General features: G+C 42.2%; 1 protein-coding gene across 1 annotated transcript in view; it reads right to left on the bottom strand.

Moving 5' to 3' along the window:
- The window catches only part of sipa1 (signal-induced proliferation-associated 1), a 52,155-nt gene extending 36,984 nt beyond the window's left edge, over positions 1-15,171 (bottom strand). Inside the window, 2 exon segments of the mRNA XM_080434616.1 lie at positions 1-681; positions 15,032-15,171. Of these exon segments, the coding sequence (XP_080290742.1) occupies positions 1-126 (126 nt within the window). The 5' untranslated portion in view covers positions 127-681; positions 15,032-15,171.
- Between the last annotated feature and the right edge of the window lie 5,143 nt (positions 15,172-20,314).

Raw genomic sequence — 20,314 nt, 5'->3', positions numbered from 1 at the left:
GTCCCTCCTGGGGGGCCACTCCACCACGCCCCCGCCGTCACGCTTGGGGTCGAAGGTGACGGTGGCGATGGGCGGCCGCACGCTCTGCCGCCGGAACTTACGGATGAAGAGGTCGTCTGACTGCATGGTGACGCCCACTTTCTCTACTGACCAATAGAAACACTCCTGTCCTCTGTACTGACCAATAGAGACACTCCTGTCCTCTGTACTGACCAATAGAAACACTCCTGTCCTCTGTACTGACCAATAGAGACACTCCTGTCCTCTGTACTGACCAATGGAAACACTCCTGTCCTCTGTACTGACCAATAGAAACACTCCTCTGTACTGACCAATAGAAACAGTCCTAACGCCTCAACAGAACAGCTCTCCTGCTCCTAAAGGGACTAAAGGTTGTCTGATCCCTGTGGATTATATGAATATATTATATTATTATATAAGAACACATGACTTCCTTTGCTCTGCGTTCACATGAGGATCATTTGTATGACTCTGTTTCTACTAATACTGTATCTTATATATATTAATTATATATCATTCTAAGGCGGTCCACAGAGGGCTGTGATTGGAGGTCTTCCAGTTCCAGTGGTGCAGAGGGGGTGTGGCCTGTGTGCGGTGGGTGGGCCTTCCTGGTCTGGGTGGGCCGTCCTAGCGTGTCATCCTTCGGTTGCGTCCACTGACCTGCAGGGACCACACAACAACAACATGATCATTACTATGTGTTGATGAATTGAATACATAGGACCACAATGGAAACAAGTTATCCTTTCAGCCTGAATGTCTGACTGTACCTCATGTTTACATTTTATGACTAATCATGTCATTCGATTAACAATTAAATACAATACAAATAATTAATAAAATAAATGAAAAAAGTAATCCCAGAACCAAGGACGGGTGTTTCTGATGAATCTAACATTAATAGTTAAAATGGAGTTTGAAGTTACAATGGGTTTGTATAGGAAGGGGGGCGTGTCTGATAAAATGAATATCAAATATCTAAATACTGAATCAAGCAACTTATAAACTGTCTGGGGTGTTCCCAAAAGCCTGAGTAGACGATAAAATGACCAAAACATTTTTTTAAAGTGAAATATTCCTTTAATCTGACTGATGGATTAAATCCATTAATCTAAAACTTGTGGACGTGTTTCTCCTTCATTATTCATAACGGTAATAACACTATAATGCTATCACTGTGAGTGACAGCTCAGAGGTTCAAGGTGAAACATGTCAGGTATCTGTCATGTCATGTCATGTCATGTCATGTCATGTCATGTCATGTCATGTATCTGGATATCATTATTATATAATTCCACCAATAAAGTGTTTCAATGAACCAAACAAACAAGCGTGTGCGTGTGCGTGTGCGTGCGTGCGTGCGATAAATAGCAGCAGGTGACCACACCCACCCTGACCACTCACAATGGAGGGGGGCTTCCTGTTTTAAAAGCAATGATTACATCAAACAAAATATTACAGTCTGCCTGCCTGCCTGCCTGCCTGCCTGCCTGCCTGCCTGCCTGTCTGCCTGCCTGTCTGCCTGCCTGCCTGCCTGCCTGCCTGTCTGCCTGCCTGCCTGCCTGCCTGCCTGCCTGCCTGCCTGCCTGTCTGCCTGCCTGTCTGCCTGCCTGCCTGCCTGCCTGTCTGCCTGCCTGCCTGCCTGCCTGCCTGCCTGCCTGCCTGCCTGCCTGTCTGCCTGCCTGTCTGCCTGCCTGTCTGCCTGCCTGTCTGCCTGCCTGTCTGCCTGCCTGTCTGCCTGCCTGCCTGCCTGCCTGCCTGCCTGCCTGCCTGCCTGCCTGCCTGCCTGTCTGCCTGCCTGTCTGCCTGCCTGTCTGCCTGCCTGCCTGCCTGCCTGCCTGCCTGCCTGCCTGCCTGCCTGCCTGCCTGCCTGCCTGCCTGCCTGCCTGTCTGCCTGCGGCACTGGCAGTGGCAGTGGCAGTGGCAGTGGCAGTGGCAGTGGCTCAGGGGTAGAGTGGCCACATGGAAGCCGTGAGGTTTCCAGTTCCATCCCGGGCTCCCCCAGAAGAGTTAGTGTAGAAGTGTCCTTGAGCAAGACACTGAACCCTTAATTGCTCCTGATGAGCAGGTTGGTGCCTTGTATGGTTTCCTCCTCCATCGGTGTATGAATGTGTGTGTGAATGTGTGTGAATGGGTGAATGTAATGCACTATCTATGTAAAGCGCTTTGGATAAAAGAACTATATAAATGCACCATTTACCATTTAATGCAGCCTGCAGGTTAATGTCAGAATACTGATTATTATTGATTTCAGATGTTTACAATTCCAAACATGCAAACATGACCCGCTTTAATTACTTCAGTCTATATTAGTAGATTAATGACTATTACTACAATTCTATGATCTTTTTTTATGTCCAATGTATTTTTATTTTACGCGATACGACGTGTTTTGAGCTTGTAGATCAGCTATTTTTGCAACTTTTGTGTGACATACTAGAATGGCGAAGTACGGCAATAATGTACAAAAAAAAAGTTAAAATACAGAGATAAGAGGTGTCTGCCCGACAGTATATGCAATGTGTCCCTCTGGAGTGAGTGTGTAAATATAGTGTTCCTCTAGTGAGTGTGTAAATATAGTGTCACTCTGTAGTGAGTGTGTAAATATAGTGTTCCTCTAGTGAGTGTGTAAATATAGTGTTCCTCTAGTGAGTGTGTAAATATAGTGTCCCTCTGTAGTGAGTGTGTAAATATAGTGTCACTCTGTAGTGAGTGTGTAAATATAGTGTCCCTCTAGTGAGTGTGTAAATATAGTGTTCCTCTAGTGAGTGTGTAAATATAGTGTCCCTCTGTAGTGAGTGTGTAAATATAGTGTTCCTCTAGTGAGTGTGTAAATATAGTGTCTCTGGAGTGAGTGTGTAAATATAGTGTCCCTCTAGTGAGTGTGTAAATATAGTGTCACTCTGTAGTGAGTGTGTAAATATAGTGTCCCTCTAGTGAGTGTGTAAATATAGTGTCCCTCTGTAGTGAGTGTGTAAATATAGTGTTCCTCTAGTGAGTGTGTAAATATAGTGTCTCTGGAGTGAGTGTGTAAATATAGTGTCCCTCTGGAGTGAGTGTGTAAATATAGTGTCTCTGGAGTGAGTGTGTAAATATAGTGTTCCTCTAGTGAGTGTGTAAATATAGTGTCTCTGGAGTGAGTGTGTAAATATAGTGTCCCTCTGTAGTGAGTGTGTAAATATAGTGTTCCTCTAGTGAGTGTGTAAATATAGTGTCTCTGGAGTGAGTGTGTAAATATAGTGTCCCTCTGTAGTGAGTGTGTAAATATAGTGTCCCTCTAGTGAGTGTGTAAATATAGTGTCCCTCTGGAGTGAGTGTGTAAATATAGTGTCCCTCTGTAGTGAGTGTGTAAATATAGTGTTCCTCTAGTGAGTGTGTAAATATAGTGTCTCTGGAGTGAGTGTGTAAATATAGTGTCCCTCTGGAGTGAGTGTGTAAATATAGTGTCTCTGGAGTGAGTGTGTAAATATAGTGTTCCTCTAGTGAGTGTGTAAATATAGTGTCTCTGTAGTGAGTGTGTAAATATAGTGTCCCTCTGTAGTGAGTGTGTAAATATAGTGTCCCTCTAGTGAGTGTGTAAATATAGTGTCCCTCTGGAGTGAGTGTGTAAATATAGTGTCCCTCTGTAGTGAGTGTGTAAATATAGTGTCCCTCTAGTGAGTGTGTAAATATAGTGTCCCTCTGGAGTGAGTGTGTAAATATAGTGTCCCTCTGTAGTGAGTGTGTAAATATAGTGTCCCTCTGTAGTGAGTGTGTAAATATAGTGTTCCTCTGTAGTGAGTGTGTAAATATAGTGTCCCTCTAGTGAGTGTGTAAATATAGTGTCCCTCTGTAGTGAGTGTGTAAATATAGTGTCCCTCTAGTGAGTGTGTAAATATAGTGTCCCTCTGGAGTGAGTGTGTAAATATAGTGTCCCTCTGTAGTGAGTGTGTAAATATAGTGTCCCTCTAGTGAGTGTGTAAATATAGTGTCCCTCTGGAGTGAGTGTGTAAATATAGTGTCCCTCTGTAGTGAGTGTGTAAATATAGTGTCCCTCTGTAGTGAGTGTGTAAATATAGTGTCCCTCTGTAGTGAGTGTGTAAATATAGTGTCCCTCTAGTGAGTGTGTAAATATAGTGTCCCTCTAGTGAGTGTGTAAATATAGTGTCCCTCTAGTGAGTGTGTAAATATAGTGTCCCTCTAGTGAGTGTGTAAATATAGTGTCCCTCTGTAGTGAGTGTGTAAATATAGTGTCCCTCTAGTGAGTGTGTAAATATAGTGTCCCTCTGTAGTGAGTGTGTAAATATAGTGTTCCTCTAGTGAGTGTGTAAATATAGTGTCTCTGGAGTGAGTGTGTAAATATAGTGTCCCTCTAGTGAGTGTGTAAATATAGTGTCCCTCTGTAGTGAGTGTGTAAATATAGTGTTCCTCTGGAGTGAGTGTGTTAATATAGTGTTCCTCTGGAGTGAGTGTGTAAATATAGTGTCCCTCTGTAGTGAGTGTGTAAATATAGTGTTCCTCTGGAGTGAGTGTGTAAATATAGTGTTCCTCTGGAGTGAGTGTGTAAATATAGTGTCCCTCTGGTGAGTGTGTAAATATAGTGTCCCTCTGGAGTGAGTGTGTAAATATAGTGTCCCTCTGTAGTGAGTGTGTAAATATAGTGTTCCTCTGGAGTGAGTGTGTAAATATAGTGTTCCTCTGGAGTGAGTGTGTAAATATAGTGTCCCTCTGGTGAGTGTGTAAATATAGTGTCCCTCTAGTGAGTGTGTAAATATAGTGTCCCTCTGGTGAGTGTGTTAATATAGTGTCCCTCTAGTGAGTGTGTAAATATAGTGTCCCTCTGGTGAGTGTGTAAATATAGTGTCCCTCTAGTGAGTGTGTAAATATAGTGTCCCTCTGGTGAGTGTGTAAATATAGTGTCCCTCTAGTGAGTGTGTAAATATAGTGTCCCTCTGGTGAGTGTGTAAATATAGTGTCCCTCTAGTGAGTGTGTAAATATAGTGTTCCTCTGGTGAGTGTGTTAATATAGTGTCCCTCTAGTGAGTGTGTAAATATAGTGTCCCTCTGGTGAGTGTGTAAATATAGTGTCCCTCTAGTGAGTGTGTAAATATAGTGTCCCTCTGGTGAGTGTGTAAATATAGTGTCCCTCTAGTGAGTGTGTAAATATAGTGTCCCTCTGGTGAGTGTGTAAATATAGTGTCCCTCTAGTGAGTGTGTAAATATAGTGTCCCTCTGGTGAGTGTGTAAATATAGTGTCCCTCTAGTGAGTGTGTAAATATAGTGTCCCTCTAGTGAGTGTGTAAATATAGTGTTCCTCTGGAGTGAGTGTGTAAATATAGTGTCCCTCTGGTGAGTGTGTAAATATAGTGTCCCTCTAGTGAGTGTGTAAATATAGTGTCCCTCTAGTGAGTGTGTAAATATAGTGTTCCTCTGGAGTGAGTGTGTAAATATAGTGTCCCTCTAGTGAGTGTGTAAATATAGTGTCCCTCTGTAGTGAGTGTGTAAATATAGTGTTCCTCTAGTGAGTGTGTAAATATAGTGTCTCTGGAGTGAGTGTGTAAATATAGTGTCCCTCTAGTGAGTGTGTAAATATAGTGTCCCTCTGTAGTGAGTGTGTAAATATAGTGTCCCTCTAGTGAGTGTGTAAATATAGTGTCCCTCTGTAGTGAGTGTGTAAATATAGTGTTCCTCTAGTGAGTGTGTAAATATAGTGTCTCTGGAGTGAGTGTGTAAATATAGTGTCCCTCTGTAGTGAGTGTGTAAATATAGTGTCCCTCTAGTGAGTGTGTAAATATAGTGTCCCTCTGTAGTGAGTGTGTAAATATAGTGTTCCTCTAGTGAGTGTGTAAATATAGTGTCTCTGGAGTGAGTGTGTAAATATAGTGTCCCTCTAGTGAGTGTGTAAATATAGTGTCCCTCTGTAGTGAGTGTGTAAATATAGTGTCCCTCTAGTGAGTGTGTAAATATAGTGTCCCTCTGTAGTGAGTGTGTAAATATAGTGTTCCTCTAGTGAGTGTGTAAATATAGTGTCTCTGGAGTGAGTGTGTAAATATAGTGTCCCTCTAGTGAGTGTGTAAATATAGTGTCCCTCTGTAGTGAGTGTGTAAATATAGTGTTCCTCTGGAGTGAGTGTGTTAATATAGTGTTCCTCTGGAGTGAGTGTGTAAATATAGTGTCCCTCTGTAGTGAGTGTGTAAATATAGTGTTCCTCTGGAGTGAGTGTGTAAATATAGTGTTCCTCTGGAGTGAGTGTGTAAATATAGTGTCCCTCTGGTGAGTGTGTAAATATAGTGTCCCTCTGGAGTGAGTGTGTAAATATAGTGTCCCTCTGTAGTGAGTGTGTAAATATAGTGTTCCTCTGGAGTGAGTGTGTAAATATAGTGTTCCTCTGGAGTGAGTGTGTAAATATAGTGTCCCTCTGGTGAGTGTGTAAATATAGTGTCCCTCTAGTGAGTGTGTAAATATAGTGTCCCTCTGGTGAGTGTGTTAATATAGTGTCCCTCTAGTGAGTGTGTAAATATAGTGTCCCTCTGGTGAGTGTGTAAATATAGTGTCCCTCTAGTGAGTGTGTAAATATAGTGTCCCTCTGGTGAGTGTGTAAATATAGTGTCCCTCTAGTGAGTGTGTAAATATAGTGTCCCTCTGGTGAGTGTGTAAATATAGTGTCCCTCTAGTGAGTGTGTAAATATAGTGTTCCTCTGGTGAGTGTGTAAATATAGTGTTCCTCTGGTGAGTGTGTAAATATAGTGTCCCTCTGGTGAGTGTGTAAATATAGTGTCCCTCTGGTGAGTGTGTAAATATAGTGTCCCTCTGGTGAGTGTGTAAATATAGTGTCCCTCTGGTGAGTGTGTAAATATAGTGTCCCTCTGGTGAGTGTGTAAATATAGTGTCCCTCTGGTGAGTGTGTAAATATAGTGTCCCTCTGGTGAGTGTGTAAATATAGTGTCCCTCTGGTGAGTGTGTAAATATAGTGTCCCTCTAGTGAGTGTGTAAATATAGTGTTCCTCTGGAGTGAGTGTGTAAATATAGTGTCCCTCTGGTGAGTGTGTAAATATAGTGTCCCTCTAGTGAGTGTGTAAATATAGTGTCCCTCTAGTGAGTGTGTAAATATAGTGTTCCTCTGGAGTGAGTGTGTAAATATAGTGTCCCTCTAGTGAGTGTGTAAATATAGTGTCCCTCTGTAGTGAGTGTGTAAATATAGTGTCCCTCTAGTGAGTGTGTAAATATAGTGTCCCTCTGTAGTGAGTGTGTAAATATAGTGTCCCTCTAGTGAGTGTGTAAATATAGTGTTCCTCTAGTGAGTGTGTAAATATAGTGTTCCTCTGGAGTGAGTGTGTAAATATAGTGTCCCTCTAGTGAGTGTGTAAATATAGTGTCCCTCTGTAGTGAGTGTGTAAATATAGTGTCCCTCTAGTGAGTGTGTAAATATAGTGTCCCTCTGTAGTGAGTGTGTAAATATAGTGTTCCTCTAGTGAGTGTGTAAATATAGTGTCTCTGGAGTGAGTGTGTAAATATAGTGTCCCTCTAGTGAGTGTGTAAATATAGTGTCCCTCTGTAGTGAGTGTGTAAATATAGTGTCCCTCTAGTGAGTGTGTAAATATAGTGTCCCTCTAGTGAGTGTGTAAATATAGTGTCCCTCTGTAGTGAGTGTGTAAATATAGTGTTCCTCTAGTGAGTGTGTAAATATAGTGTCTCTGGAGTGAGTGTGTAAATATAGTGTCCCTCTAGTGAGTGTGTAAATATAGTGTCCCTCTGTAGTGAGTGTGTAAATATAGTGTTCCTCTGGAGTGAGTGTGTAAATATAGTGTCCCTCTGGTGAGTGTGTAAATATAGTGTCCCTCTAGTGAGTGTGTAAATATAGTGTCCCTCTAGTGAGTGTGTAAATATAGTGTTCCTCTGGAGTGAGTGTGTAAATATAGTGTCCCTCTGGTGAGTGTGTAAATATAGTGTCCCTCTAGTGAGTGTGTAAATATAGTGTCCCTCTAGTGAGTGTGTAAATATAGTGTTCCTCTGGAGTGAGTGTGTAAATATAGTGTCCCTCTAGTGAGTGTGTAAATATAGTGTCCCTCTGTAGTGAGTGTGTAAATATAGTGTCCCTCTAGTGAGTGTGTAAATATAGTGTCCCTCTGTAGTGAGTGTGTAAATATAGTGTCCCTCTAGTGAGTGTGTAAATATAGTGTTCCTCTAGTGAGTGTGTAAATATAGTGTTCCTCTGGAGTGAGTGTGTAAATATAGTGTCCCTCTAGTGAGTGTGTAAATATAGTGTCCCTCTGTAGTGAGTGTGTAAATATAGTGTCCCTCTAGTGAGTGTGTAAATATAGTGTCCCTCTGTAGTGAGTGTGTAAATATAGTGTTCCTCTAGTGAGTGTGTAAATATAGTGTCTCTGGAGTGAGTGTGTAAATATAGTGTCCCTCTAGTGAGTGTGTAAATATAGTGTCCCTCTGTAGTGAGTGTGTAAATATAGTGTCCCTCTAGTGAGTGTGTAAATATAGTGTCCCTCTAGTGAGTGTGTAAATATAGTGTCCCTCTGTAGTGAGTGTGTAAATATAGTGTTCCTCTAGTGAGTGTGTAAATATAGTGTCCTCTGGAGTGAGTGTGTAAATATAGTGTCCCTCTAGTGAGTGTGTAAATATAGTGTCCCTCTGTAGTGAGTGTGTAAATATAGTGTTCCTCTGGAGTGAGTGTGTAAATATAGTGTCCCTCTGTAGTGAGTGTGTAAATATAGTGTTCCTCTGGAGTGAGTGTGTAAATATAGTGTTCCTCTGGAGTGAGTGTGTAAATATAGTGTCCCTCTGGTGAGTGTGTAAATATAGTGTCCCTCTAGTGAGTGTGTAAATATAGTGTCCCTCTGGTGAGTGTGTTAATATAGTGTCCCTCTAGTGAGTGTGTAAATATAGTGTCCCTCTGGTGAGTGTGTAAATATAGTGTCCCTCTAGTGAGTGTGTAAATATAGTGTCCCTCTGGTGAGTGTGTAAATATAGTGTCCCTCTAGTGAGTGTGTAAATATAGTGTCCCTCTGGTGAGTGTGTAAATATAGTGTCCCTCTAGTGAGTGTGTAAATATAGTGTCCCTCTGGTGAGTGTGTTAATATAGTGTCCCTCTAGTGAGTGTGTAAATATAGTGTCCCTCTGGTGAGTGTGTAAATATAGTGTCCCTCTAGTGAGTGTGTAAATATAGTGTCCCTCTGGTGAGTGTGTAAATATAGTGTCCCTCTAGTGAGTGTGTAAATATAGTGTCCCTCTGGTGAGTGTGTAAATATAGTGTCCCTCTAGTGAGTGTGTAAATATAGTGTCCCTCTGGTGAGTGTGTAAATATAGTGTCCCTCTAGTGAGTGTGTAAATATAGTGTCCCTCTAGTGAGTGTGTAAATATAGTGTTCCTCTGAGTGAGTGTGTAAATATAGTGTCCCTCTGGTGAGTGTGTAAATATAGTGTCCCTCTAGTGAGTGTGTAAATATAGTGTCCCTCTAGTGAGTGTGTAAATATAGTGTTCCTCTGGAGTGAGTGTGTAAATATAGTGTCCCTCTAGTGAGTGTGTAAATATAGTGTCCCTCTGTAGTGAGTGTGTAAATATAGTGTCCCTCTAGTGAGTGTGTAAATATAGTGTCCCTCTGTAGTGAGTGTGTAAATATAGTGTCCCTCTAGTGAGTGTGTAAATATAGTGTTCCTCTAGTGAGTGTGTAAATATAGTGTTCCTCTGGAGTGAGTGTGTAAATATAGTGTCCCTCTAGTGAGTGTGTAAATATAGTGTCCCTCTGTAGTGAGTGTGTAAATATAGTGTCCCTCTAGTGAGTGTGTAAATATAGTGTCCCTCTGTAGTGAGTGTGTAAATATAGTGTTCCTCTAGTGAGTGTGTAAATATAGTGTCTCTGGAGTGAGTGTGTAAATATAGTGTCCCTCTAGTGAGTGTGTAAATATAGTGTCCCTCTGTAGTGAGTGTGTAAATATAGTGTCCCTCTAGTGAGTGTGTAAATATAGTGTCCCTCTAGTGAGTGTGTAAATATAGTGTCCCTCTGTAGTGAGTGTGTAAATATAGTGTTCCTCTAGTGAGTGTGTAAATATAGTGTCTCTGGAGTGAGTGTGTAAATATAGTGTCCCTCTAGTGAGTGTGTAAATATAGTGTCCCTCTGTAGTGAGTGTGTAAATATAGTGTTCCTCTGGAGTGAGTGTGTAAATATAGTGTCCCTCTGTAGTGAGTGTGTAAATATAGTGTTCCTCTGGAGTGAGTGTGTAAATATAGTGTTCCTCTGGAGTGAGTGTGTAAATATAGTGTCCCTCTGGTGAGTGTGTAAATATAGTGTCCCTCTAGTGAGTGTGTAAATATAGTGTCCCTCTGGTGAGTGTGTTAATATAGTGTCCCTCTAGTGAGTGTGTAAATATAGTGTCCCTCTGGTGAGTGTGTAAATATAGTGTCCCTCTAGTGAGTGTGTAAATATAGTGTCCCTCTGGTGAGTGTGTAAATATAGTGTCCCTCTAGTGAGTGTGTAAATATAGTGTCCCTCTGGTGAGTGTGTAAATATAGTGTCCCTCTAGTGAGTGTGTAAATATAGTGTTCCTCTGGTGAGTGTGTTAATATAGTGTCCCTCTAGTGAGTGTGTAAATATAGTGTCCCTCTGGTGAGTGTGTAAATATAGTGTCCCTCTAGTGAGTGTGTAAATATAGTGTCCCTCTGGTGAGTGTGTAAATATAGTGTCCCTCTAGTGAGTGTGTAAATATAGTGTCCCTCTGGTGAGTGTGTAAATATAGTGTCCCTCTAGTGAGTGTGTAAATATAGTGTCCCTCTGGTGAGTGTGTAAATATAGTGTCCCTCTAGTGAGTGTGTAAATATAGTGTCCCTCTAGTGAGTGTGTAAATATAGTGTTCCTCTGGAGTGAGTGTGTAAATATAGTGTCCCTCTGGTGAGTGTGTAAATATAGTGTCCCTCTAGTGAGTGTGTAAATATAGTGTCCCTCTAGTGAGTGTGTAAATATAGTGTTCCTCTGGAGTGAGTGTGTAAATATAGTGTCCCTCTAGTGAGTGTGTAAATATAGTGTCCCTCTGTAGTGAGTGTGTAAATATAGTGTCCCTCTAGTGAGTGTGTAAATATAGTGTCCCTCTGTAGTGAGTGTGTAAATATAGTGTCCCTCTAGTGAGTGTGTAAATATAGTGTTCCTCTAGTGAGTGTGTAAATATAGTGTTCCTCTGGAGTGAGTGTGTAAATATAGTGTCCCTCTAGTGAGTGTGTAAATATAGTGTCCCTCTGTAGTGAGTGTGTAAATATAGTGTCCCTCTAGTGAGTGTGTAAATATAGTGTCCCTCTGTAGTGAGTGTGTAAATATAGTGTTCCTCTAGTGAGTGTGTAAATATAGTGTCTCTGGAGTGAGTGTGTAAATATAGTGTCCCTCTAGTGAGTGTGTAAATATAGTGTCCCTCTGTAGTGAGTGTGTAAATATAGTGTTCCTCTGGAGTGAGTGTGTAAATATAGTGTTCCTCTGGAGTGAGTGTGTAAATATAGTGTCCCTCTGGTGAGTGTGTAAATATAGTGTCCCTCTAGTGAGTGTGTAAATATAGTGTCCCTCTGGTGAGTGTGTTAATATAGTGTCCCTCTAGTGAGTGTGTAAATATAGTGTCCCTCTGGTGAGTGTGTAAATATAGTGTCCCTCTAGTGAGTGTGTAAATATAGTGTCCCTCTGGTGAGTGTGTAAATATAGTGTCCCTCTAGTGAGTGTGTAAATATAGTGTCCCTCTGGTGAGTGTGTAAATATAGTGTCCCTCTAGTGAGTGTGTAAATATAGTGTCCCTCTGGTGAGTGTGTAAATATAGTGTCCCTCTAGTGAGTGTGTAAATATAGTGTCCCTCTAGTGAGTGTGTAAATATAGTGTTCCTCTGGAGTGAGTGTGTAAATATAGTGTCCCTCTGGTGAGTGTGTAAATATAGTGTCCCTCTAGTGAGTGTGTAAATATAGTGTCCCTCTGGTGAGTGTGTAAATATAGTGTCCCTCTAGTGAGTGTGTAAATATAGTGTCCCTCTGTAGTGAGTGTGTTAATATAGTGTTCCTCTGGAGTGAGTGTGTAAATATAGTGTTCCTCTGGAGTGAGTGTGTAAATATAGTGTTCCTCTGGAGTGAGTGTGTAAATATAGTGTTCCTCTGGAGTGAGTGTGTAAATATAGTGTTCCTCTGGAGTGAGTGTGTAAATATAGTGTCCCTCTAGTGAGTGTGTAAATATAGTGTCCCTCTGTAGTGAGTGTGTAAATATAGTGTTCCTCTGGAGTGAGTGTGTAAATATAGTGTTCCTCTGGAGTGAGTGTGTAAATATAGTGTCCCTCTGTAGTGAGTGTGTAAATATAGTGTTCCTCTGGAGTGAGTGTGTAAATATAGTGTCCCTCTGGAGTGAGTGTGTAAATATAGTGTCCCTCTAGTGAGTGTGTAAATATAGTGTCCCTCTGTAGTGAGTGTGTTAATATAGTGTTCCTCTGGAGTGAGTGTGTAAATATAGTGTTCCTCTGGAGTGAGTGTGTAAATATAGTGTTCCTCTGGAGTGAGTGTGTAAATATAGTGTTCCTCTGGAGTGAGTGTGTAAATATAGTGTCTCTGGAGTGAGTGTGTAAATATAGTGTCCCTCTGGAGTGAGTGTGTAAATATAGTGTTCCTCTGGAGTGAGTGTGTAAATATAGTGTTCCTCTGGAGTGAGTGTGTAAATATAGTGTTCCTCTGGAGTGAGTGTGTTAATATAGTGTTCCTCTGGAGTGAGTGTGTTAATATAGTGTCCCTCTGGAGTGAGTGTGTAAATATAGTGTTCCTCTGGAGTGAGTGTGTAAATATAGTGTTCCTCTGGAGTGAGTGTGTTAATATAGTGTCCCTCTGGAGTGAGTGTGTAAATATAGTGTTCCTCTGGAGTGAGTGTGTAAATATAGTGTTCCTCTGGAGTGAGTGTGTAAATATAGTGTCTCTGGAGTGAGTGTGTAAATATAGTGTCCCTCTGGAGTGAGTGTGTAAATATAGTGTCTCTGGAGTGAGTGTGTAAATATAGTGTCCCTCTGGAGTGAGTGTGTAAATATAGTGTCTCTGGAGTGAGTGTGTAAATATAGTGTCCCTCTGGAGTGAGTGTGTAAATATAGTGTCCCTCTGGAGTGAGTGTGTAAATATAGTGTCTCTGGAGTGAGTGTGTAAATATAGTGTCCCTCTGGAGTGAGTGTGTAAATATAGTGTCCCTCTGGAGTGAGTGTGTAAATATAGTGTTCCTCTGTAGTGAGTGTGTAAATATAGTGTTCCTCTGGAGTGAGTGTGTAAATATAGTGTCCCTCTGGAGTGAGTGTGTAAATATAGTGTCTCTGGAGTGAGTGTGTAAATATAGTGTCCCTCTGGAGTGAGTGTGTAAATATAGTGTCCCTCTGGAGTGAGTGTGTAAATATAGTGTCTCTGGAGTGAGTGTGTAAATATAGTGTCCCTCTGGAGTGAGTGTGTAAATATAGTGTCCCTCTGGAGTGAGTGTGTAAATATAGTGTTCCTCTGTAGTGAGTGTGTAAATATAGTGTTCCTCTGGAGTGAGTGTGTAAATATAGTGTCCCTCTGGAGTGAGTGTGTAAATATAGTGTTCCTCTGGAGTGAGTGTGTAAATATAGTGTCTCTCTGGAGTGAGTGTGTAAATATAGTGTCTCTCTGGAGTGAGTGTGTAAATATAGTGTCTCTCTGGAGTGAGTGTGTAAATATAGTGTTCCTCTGGAGTGAGTGTGTAAATATAGTGTTCCTCTGGAGTGAGTGTGTAAATATAGTGTCCCTCTGGAGTGAGTGTGTAAATATAGTGTCCCTCTGGAGTGAGTGTGTAAATATAGTGTCCCTCTGGAGTGAGTGTGTAAATATAGTGTTCCTCTGGAGTGAGTGTGTAAATATAGTGTTCCTCTGGAGTGAGTGTGTAAATATAGTGTCCCTCTGGAGTGAGTGTGTAAATATAGTGTATCTCTGGAGTGAGTGTGTAAATATAGTGTTCCTCTGGAGTGAGTGTGTAAATATAGTGTCCCTCTGGAGTGAGTGTGTAAATATAGTGTTCCTCTGGAGTGAGTGTGTAAATATAGTGTTCCTCTGGAGTGAGTGTGTAAATATAGTGTTCCTCTGGAGTGAGTGTGTAAATATAGTGTCCCTCTGGAGTGAGTGTGTAAATATAGTGTTCCTCTGGAGTGAGTGTGTAAATATAGTGTCCCTCTGGAGTGAGTGTGTAAATATAGTGTCCCTCTGGAGTGAGTGTGTAAATATAGTGTCCCTCTGGAGTGAGTGTGTAAATATAGTGTTCCTCTGGAGTGAGTGTGTAAACATAGTGTCCCTCTGGAGTGAGTGTGTAAATATAGTGTTCCTCTACATCATCAAAGTTGCATCACCCCTGCACTGGATAAAGAGCGTCTGATCAATGCTTACATTGTAAATAGTCTCTTCTATTGTCATGTATGTTGTTACATTGTAAATAGTCTCTTCTATTGTCATGTATGTTGTTACATTGTAAATAGTCTGTTCTATTGTCATGTATGTTGTTACATTGTAAATAGTCTCTTCTATTGTCATGTATGTTGTTACATTGTAAATAGTCTCTTCTATTGTCATGTATGTTGTTACATTGTAAATAGTCTGTTCTATTGTCATGTATGTTGTTACATTGTAAATAGTCTCTTCTATTGTCATGTATGTTGTTACATTGTAAATAGTCTCTTCTATTGTCATGTATGTTGTTACATTGTAAATAGTCTCTTCTATTGTCATGTATGTTGTTACATTGTAAATAGTCTGTTCTATTGTCATGTATGTTGTTACATTGTAAATAGTCTCTTCTATTGTCATGTATGTTGTTACATTGTAAACAGTCTGTTCTATTGTCATGTATGTTGTTACATTGTAAATAGACTCTTCTATTGTCATGTATGTTGTTACATTGTAAACAGTCTGTTCTATTGTCATGTATGTTGTTACATTGTAAATAGTCTCTTCTATTGTCATGTATGTTGTTACATTGTAAATAGTCTGTTCTATTGTCATGTAGTTGTCTCTCCTCTAAGGTTGTACTCACCTGTGTGTGCAGAATCATCCCGCTGTCTATTGATACGTCTATATTAGTGGTGATGGTTATCATATCAATAATAAAGTTCCATAATAAATAGGACGTATCACTTGTTTTTACGCTGCTGCCGTCGATTAAAAAGGTTCACATTTTACCAACAAACAAACAGACTGAGTAGGTTTACTTCCTCTCATCTCTGCTCACGGTTCCTCTGTCAGCGACCACAGTGACGCAAAACCCCCCTGAATGTGATGGTGACGCCCATAGGGTGCTCTGACAGCAGAGCCCCCGGTTTGCGCGCGTCGTTCCGCGTCAGAAACAGCAGATCTGTAAGCCCACGGCGGGTCGCGGTAGCAACGCGTCGTGGGCTTGCAGATCTGCTGTTTCTGAGACAGGCCTCTCAGTGAGGTCTGAGGCAGCTTCCTGTATCTGTGTGGCGTCTAGGCTGTGGTCGAGCTACGTAGGAGAGAGAGAGAGAGAGAGAGAGAGAGAGAGAGAGAGAGAGACAGAGAGAACAGGTGCACTGGTAGAGCCAGCCTCGCACGCACGCACGCACGCACGCACGCACGCACACACAATGGTGTAAAGTAACTAAGCGCACTTACTTAAGTACTGTACTTAAGTACAATATTGAGGTATTTGTACTTTACTTGAATATTTCCAATTTCCAATAATTTTACTTCTACTCCACTACATCTCAGAGATAAATATTGTACTTTTACTACACTACAATTATTTGAAAAGAAAGAGTATTTCTATACTGCAGTATTGATACTTTTACTTTTAACCTGAGTACTTTTTCCACCACTGCTTAAGCAGCACACACACACACACACACACACACACACACACACACACACACACACACACACACAAACACACACACAATGGTACAGTTTGTGGGCGAGCGAGGAAGTGACAGCTTTTCACTCGCATCTCTCTCTCTCTCTCTCGCCCTCAATCGATCGTTTTTTCTTTCGTTTCTTTGTTAAAAAAAAGAGAGAGAAAACAAAAAGTGGTAAATGAGATGTACGCTCTGTACTGCAAACACACTGACACAAGCACCTTACTGTGTGTGTGTGTGTGTGTGTGTGTGTGTGTGTGTGTGTGTGTGTGTGTGTGTGGTGTGTGTGTGTGTGTGTGTGTGTGTGAGTGTGTGAGTGTGTGCGTGCGTGCGTGCGTGCGTGCGTGTGTGCGTGTGTGCGTGTGTGTGTGTGTGTGTGTGTGTGTGTGTGCGTGCGTGCGTGTGTGCGTGTGTGTGTGATCCAATGTTAAAGCCCTCCGTGCGGCTCCTGTGATGGGAGTCGTGTTTCCAGAATGTGCGAGAGGAATAAGCAACCAGGTCTATGAAAACAAGCCCAAAAGAAGCGACTATAATAGGCCACACAAGCACTTCAAACCTAGAAATATGTCGTCCATTAAACAATGTGCATATTTATATATGTTGGCTATTTGAAAATACACGATCTACAAGCTCACAACCGCAACTACCATTATTTACAAGCAACTTTACAGAAAAATAAGCCCTATGTGGCTTATAATATGCAGACCTGGCAACAGTGCAGACAGGGAGATAGGAGAGTGCATATTGGATTGGGGATGACGGCTAGCGCAGTGTTCTCTTAAAGGCAATGGCTTCTGGCACGGTGATTGGTTTATCATTGTAACGCCCAAACCACACCTATGCATAATGTAGGTGGCAGGTGTTTAGCGGGTAAGGGAGGTGTTCAGCGGGTAAGGCAGGTGTTTAGCGGGTAAGGCAGGTGTTTAGCGGGTAAGGCAGGTGTTTAGCGGGTAAGGCATGTGTTTAGGTGTTTAGCGGGTAAGGCAGGTGTTTAGCGGGTAGTGCAGGTGTTTAGCGGGTAAGGCAGGTGTTTAGCGGGTAAGGCAGGTGTTTAGGGGGTAAGGCAGGTGTTTATAGCGGGTAAGGCAGGTGTTTAGTGGGTAAGGCAGGTGTTTAGGGGGTAAGGCAGGTGTTTAGCGGGTAAGGCAGGTGTTTAGCGGGTAAGGCAGGTGTTTAGTGGGTAAGGCAGGTGTTTATAGCGGGTAAGGCAGGTGTTTAGCGGGTAAGGCAGGTGTTTAGCGGGTAAGGCAGGTGTTTAGCGGGTAAGGCAGGTGTTTATAGCGGGTAAGGCAGGTGTTTAGGGGGTAAGGCAGGTGTTTAGCGGGTAAGGCAGGTGTTTATAGCGGGTAAGGCAGGTGTTTAGCGGGTAAGGCAGGTGTTTAGCGGGTAAGGCAGGTGTTTAGCGGGTAAGGCAGGTGTTTAGCGGGTAAGGCAGGTGTTTAGGGGGTAAGGCAGGTATTTAGCGGGTAAGGCAGGTGTTTAGCGGGTAAGGCAGGTGTTTAGCGGGTAAGGCAGGTGTTTAGGGGGTAAGGCAGGTGTTTAGCGGGTAAGGCAGGTGTTTAGTGGGTAAGGCAGGTGTTTAGCGGGTAAGGCAGGTGTTTAGCGGGTAAGGCAGGTGTTTAGCGGGTAAGGCAGGTGTTTAGGGGGTAAGGCAGGTGTTTAGGGGGTAAGGCAGGTGTTTATAGCGGGTAAGGCAGGTGTTTAGCGGGTAAGGCAGGTGTTTAGCGGGTAAGGCAGGTGTTTAGGGGGTAAGGCAGGTGTTTATAGCGGGTAAGGCAGGTGTTTAGCGGGTAAGGCAGGTGTTTAGCGGGTAAGGCAGGTGTTTAGCGGGTAAGGCAGGTGTTTAGCGGGTAAGGGAGGTGTTTAGCGGGTAAGGCAGGTGTTTAGCGGGTAAGGCAGGTGTTTATAGCGGGTAAGGCAGGTGTTTAGCGGGTAAGGCAGGTGTTTAGCGGGTAAGGCAGGTGTTTAGCGGGTAAGGGAGGTGTTTAGCGGGTAAGGCAGGTGTTTAGCGGGTAAGGCAGGTGTTTATAGCGGGTAAGGCAGGTGTTTAGCGGGTAAGGCAGGTGTCCCAGAATAGGAACTTTTTCACGGGAACGCCCCTTGCACAATGCTAAACCCTTAAATAGTGGCTTTAGCCAGTATGGATGATTATAGGGCCCATAGTATAGTAGGGTTAAGTTTTTAACTAGTATGTGGGTCCATTGGGTCTAAAATATTCCAGAAGGATTGTTCTACAGTATAACATCTGGACAAGTGTTGACAGAAGGACAGGTGTTGGTAAGGTACGTGTGTGTGTGTGTGTGTGTGTGTGTGTGTGTGTGTGTGTGTGTGTGTGTGTGTGTGTGTGTGTGTGTGTGTGTGTGTGTGTGTGTGTGTGTGTGTGTGTGTGTGTGTGTGTGTGTGTGTGTGTGTGGAGATCGTCACATTGTGAGCGAAGACATAACTGGTGTGTAGATAAAAAGAAGCGATCCAAGTACAGAGTGGGCTCGGTCTAGAGGATTGAAGGGTTTATAAAACACATCCATGCTTGAAGAGCAGAAATAAATATGAGATGGAATATGTTTATATAATAATATTCATGTTTTTGATGTGAAAGGCACACAGTCAGCAAACAGTGACATGTCACACACGCACACGCACATGCACACACACACACACACACACACACACACACACACACACACACACACACACACACACACACACACACACACACACACACACACACACACACACACACACACACACACACACACACACACACACACACACACACACACACACACACACACACGTGTGTGATTGACGCTCCTCCACTTGGGACAGCGGTTCGGGTCAGGAGAGGCTCTGAACCCGAGACCCTGACTCCCTTCACCTCAATGAGCCTCTACTGCTCCACCAGCAGTTGTTTTATTACTTAGATATATGTATTATAATATAATACATATATCTAAATATATAATATATATAATAAGTGTCATGAAGCATCAGGGCATTAATTCACACGTTGTTGTGATGCATTGTGAGCTTGGAGATCCATTGTTAGCTTTTGGGAATTTGTACCCTTTTGAAACCTCTCCCTCAGCAGTGAGTGGAGCTATTGTTGTTGTTTGGACACATAACTCCATTTCAGCTTGATTTTTGCTCGTCTGAAACTACTAACTCCACTTGCGATGGGTAAAGTGTTGATTTACCCGCGATTTGGGTAAAGTGTTGATAATATAATGACACATGCAAGTATCTGACAATATATAAAGTCACTATACCAACTTTGATGAGGCAGTATTGCTTTGTTTTAAAAATATAAGGTTTTCTTCATTTCCTGAAAAACGTATATTTTGTTTTTTCGTTTCCTGAACAATGAGTGTTTTGGAGTTAGCAGGTTCAGGCTGGACAGCAGAGATATGGTATATGTATACGTATACGTATATGTATATGTATATGTATATGTATATGTATATGTATATGTATTTGGCCGTGGACCCCCATCTCAAAATATGTTGTTCCAGGGACCCCCCTCCCCCTCCCCCCGAAGTAAAGATTTGAGTGTTTGCTTAAAAATATATATAAATGTGTATGTATATGTATTCAATATTTGCAAAAATGTTCACAATTCTTTAAAAAAATGCAGATCTACAAGCTCATGCCGAGGCGCCATGAGCTTGTAGATCAGCTGTTGTTAAATAGCCTAAAGTATAACATAATGGTTCAAATGGTTCAAACATCTAAAATGACTGAATGGGTTAAAGTGACCCTGGTGTATGATGTCATCAAACAGGACGTCCTGCTCTATTAGTAGGTTTTACTGTGGGGGGGGGGGGGGGGGGTCACTCAGGGCCACTTCCTGTACAGCAGGAAGTCATCACTGACCTCTGACCCCTGAGAGGATGAGCCTGGTCAGTGTGAAGTTCATGTTCATGGACTCTACGCTGCAGGGGGGGGGGGGGGGGTTAATGTAGCATCACAATCATGTCAACAACCTGATCCATTCATACGTTGGACATTCAAAAATAGCAGATCTACAAGATATTTATGAAAAATATTGAAAATGGTTGTTTTTTTTTCTTCTGAGGGTCCCTCTGGTACAAAACATCTACAAGCTCACAGCACTGACCTACAAGCTCACAGCACTGATCTACAAGCTCACAGCACTGATCTACAAGCTCACAGCACTGACCTACAAGCTCACAGCACTGATCTACAAGCTCACAACACTGATCTACAAGCTCACAGCACTGACCTACAAGCTCACAGAACTGACCTCTCTCTCTGCAGGCCAAACACCAGGCAGCGTTCAAGAGAATCTCCTTTTCCTCCTGAATGCAGCGTTTATGAAAGAAATCATCCTCTATGTTGAAATACATGCAGTACAGTTCACCCTGTCTCCAAGAAATACACACACACACACACACACACACACACACACACACACACACACACACACACAC

The sequence above is a fragment of the Gymnoscopelus braueri genome (assembly GCF_963280865.1).
Source record: "Gymnoscopelus braueri genome assembly, chromosome: 8".
NCBI lineage: Eukaryota > Metazoa > Chordata > Actinopteri > Myctophiformes > Myctophidae > Gymnoscopelus > Gymnoscopelus braueri.
Note: the sequence above shows the minus strand (reverse complement) of the source record. Positions and strands in the feature narration are given on the sequence as shown.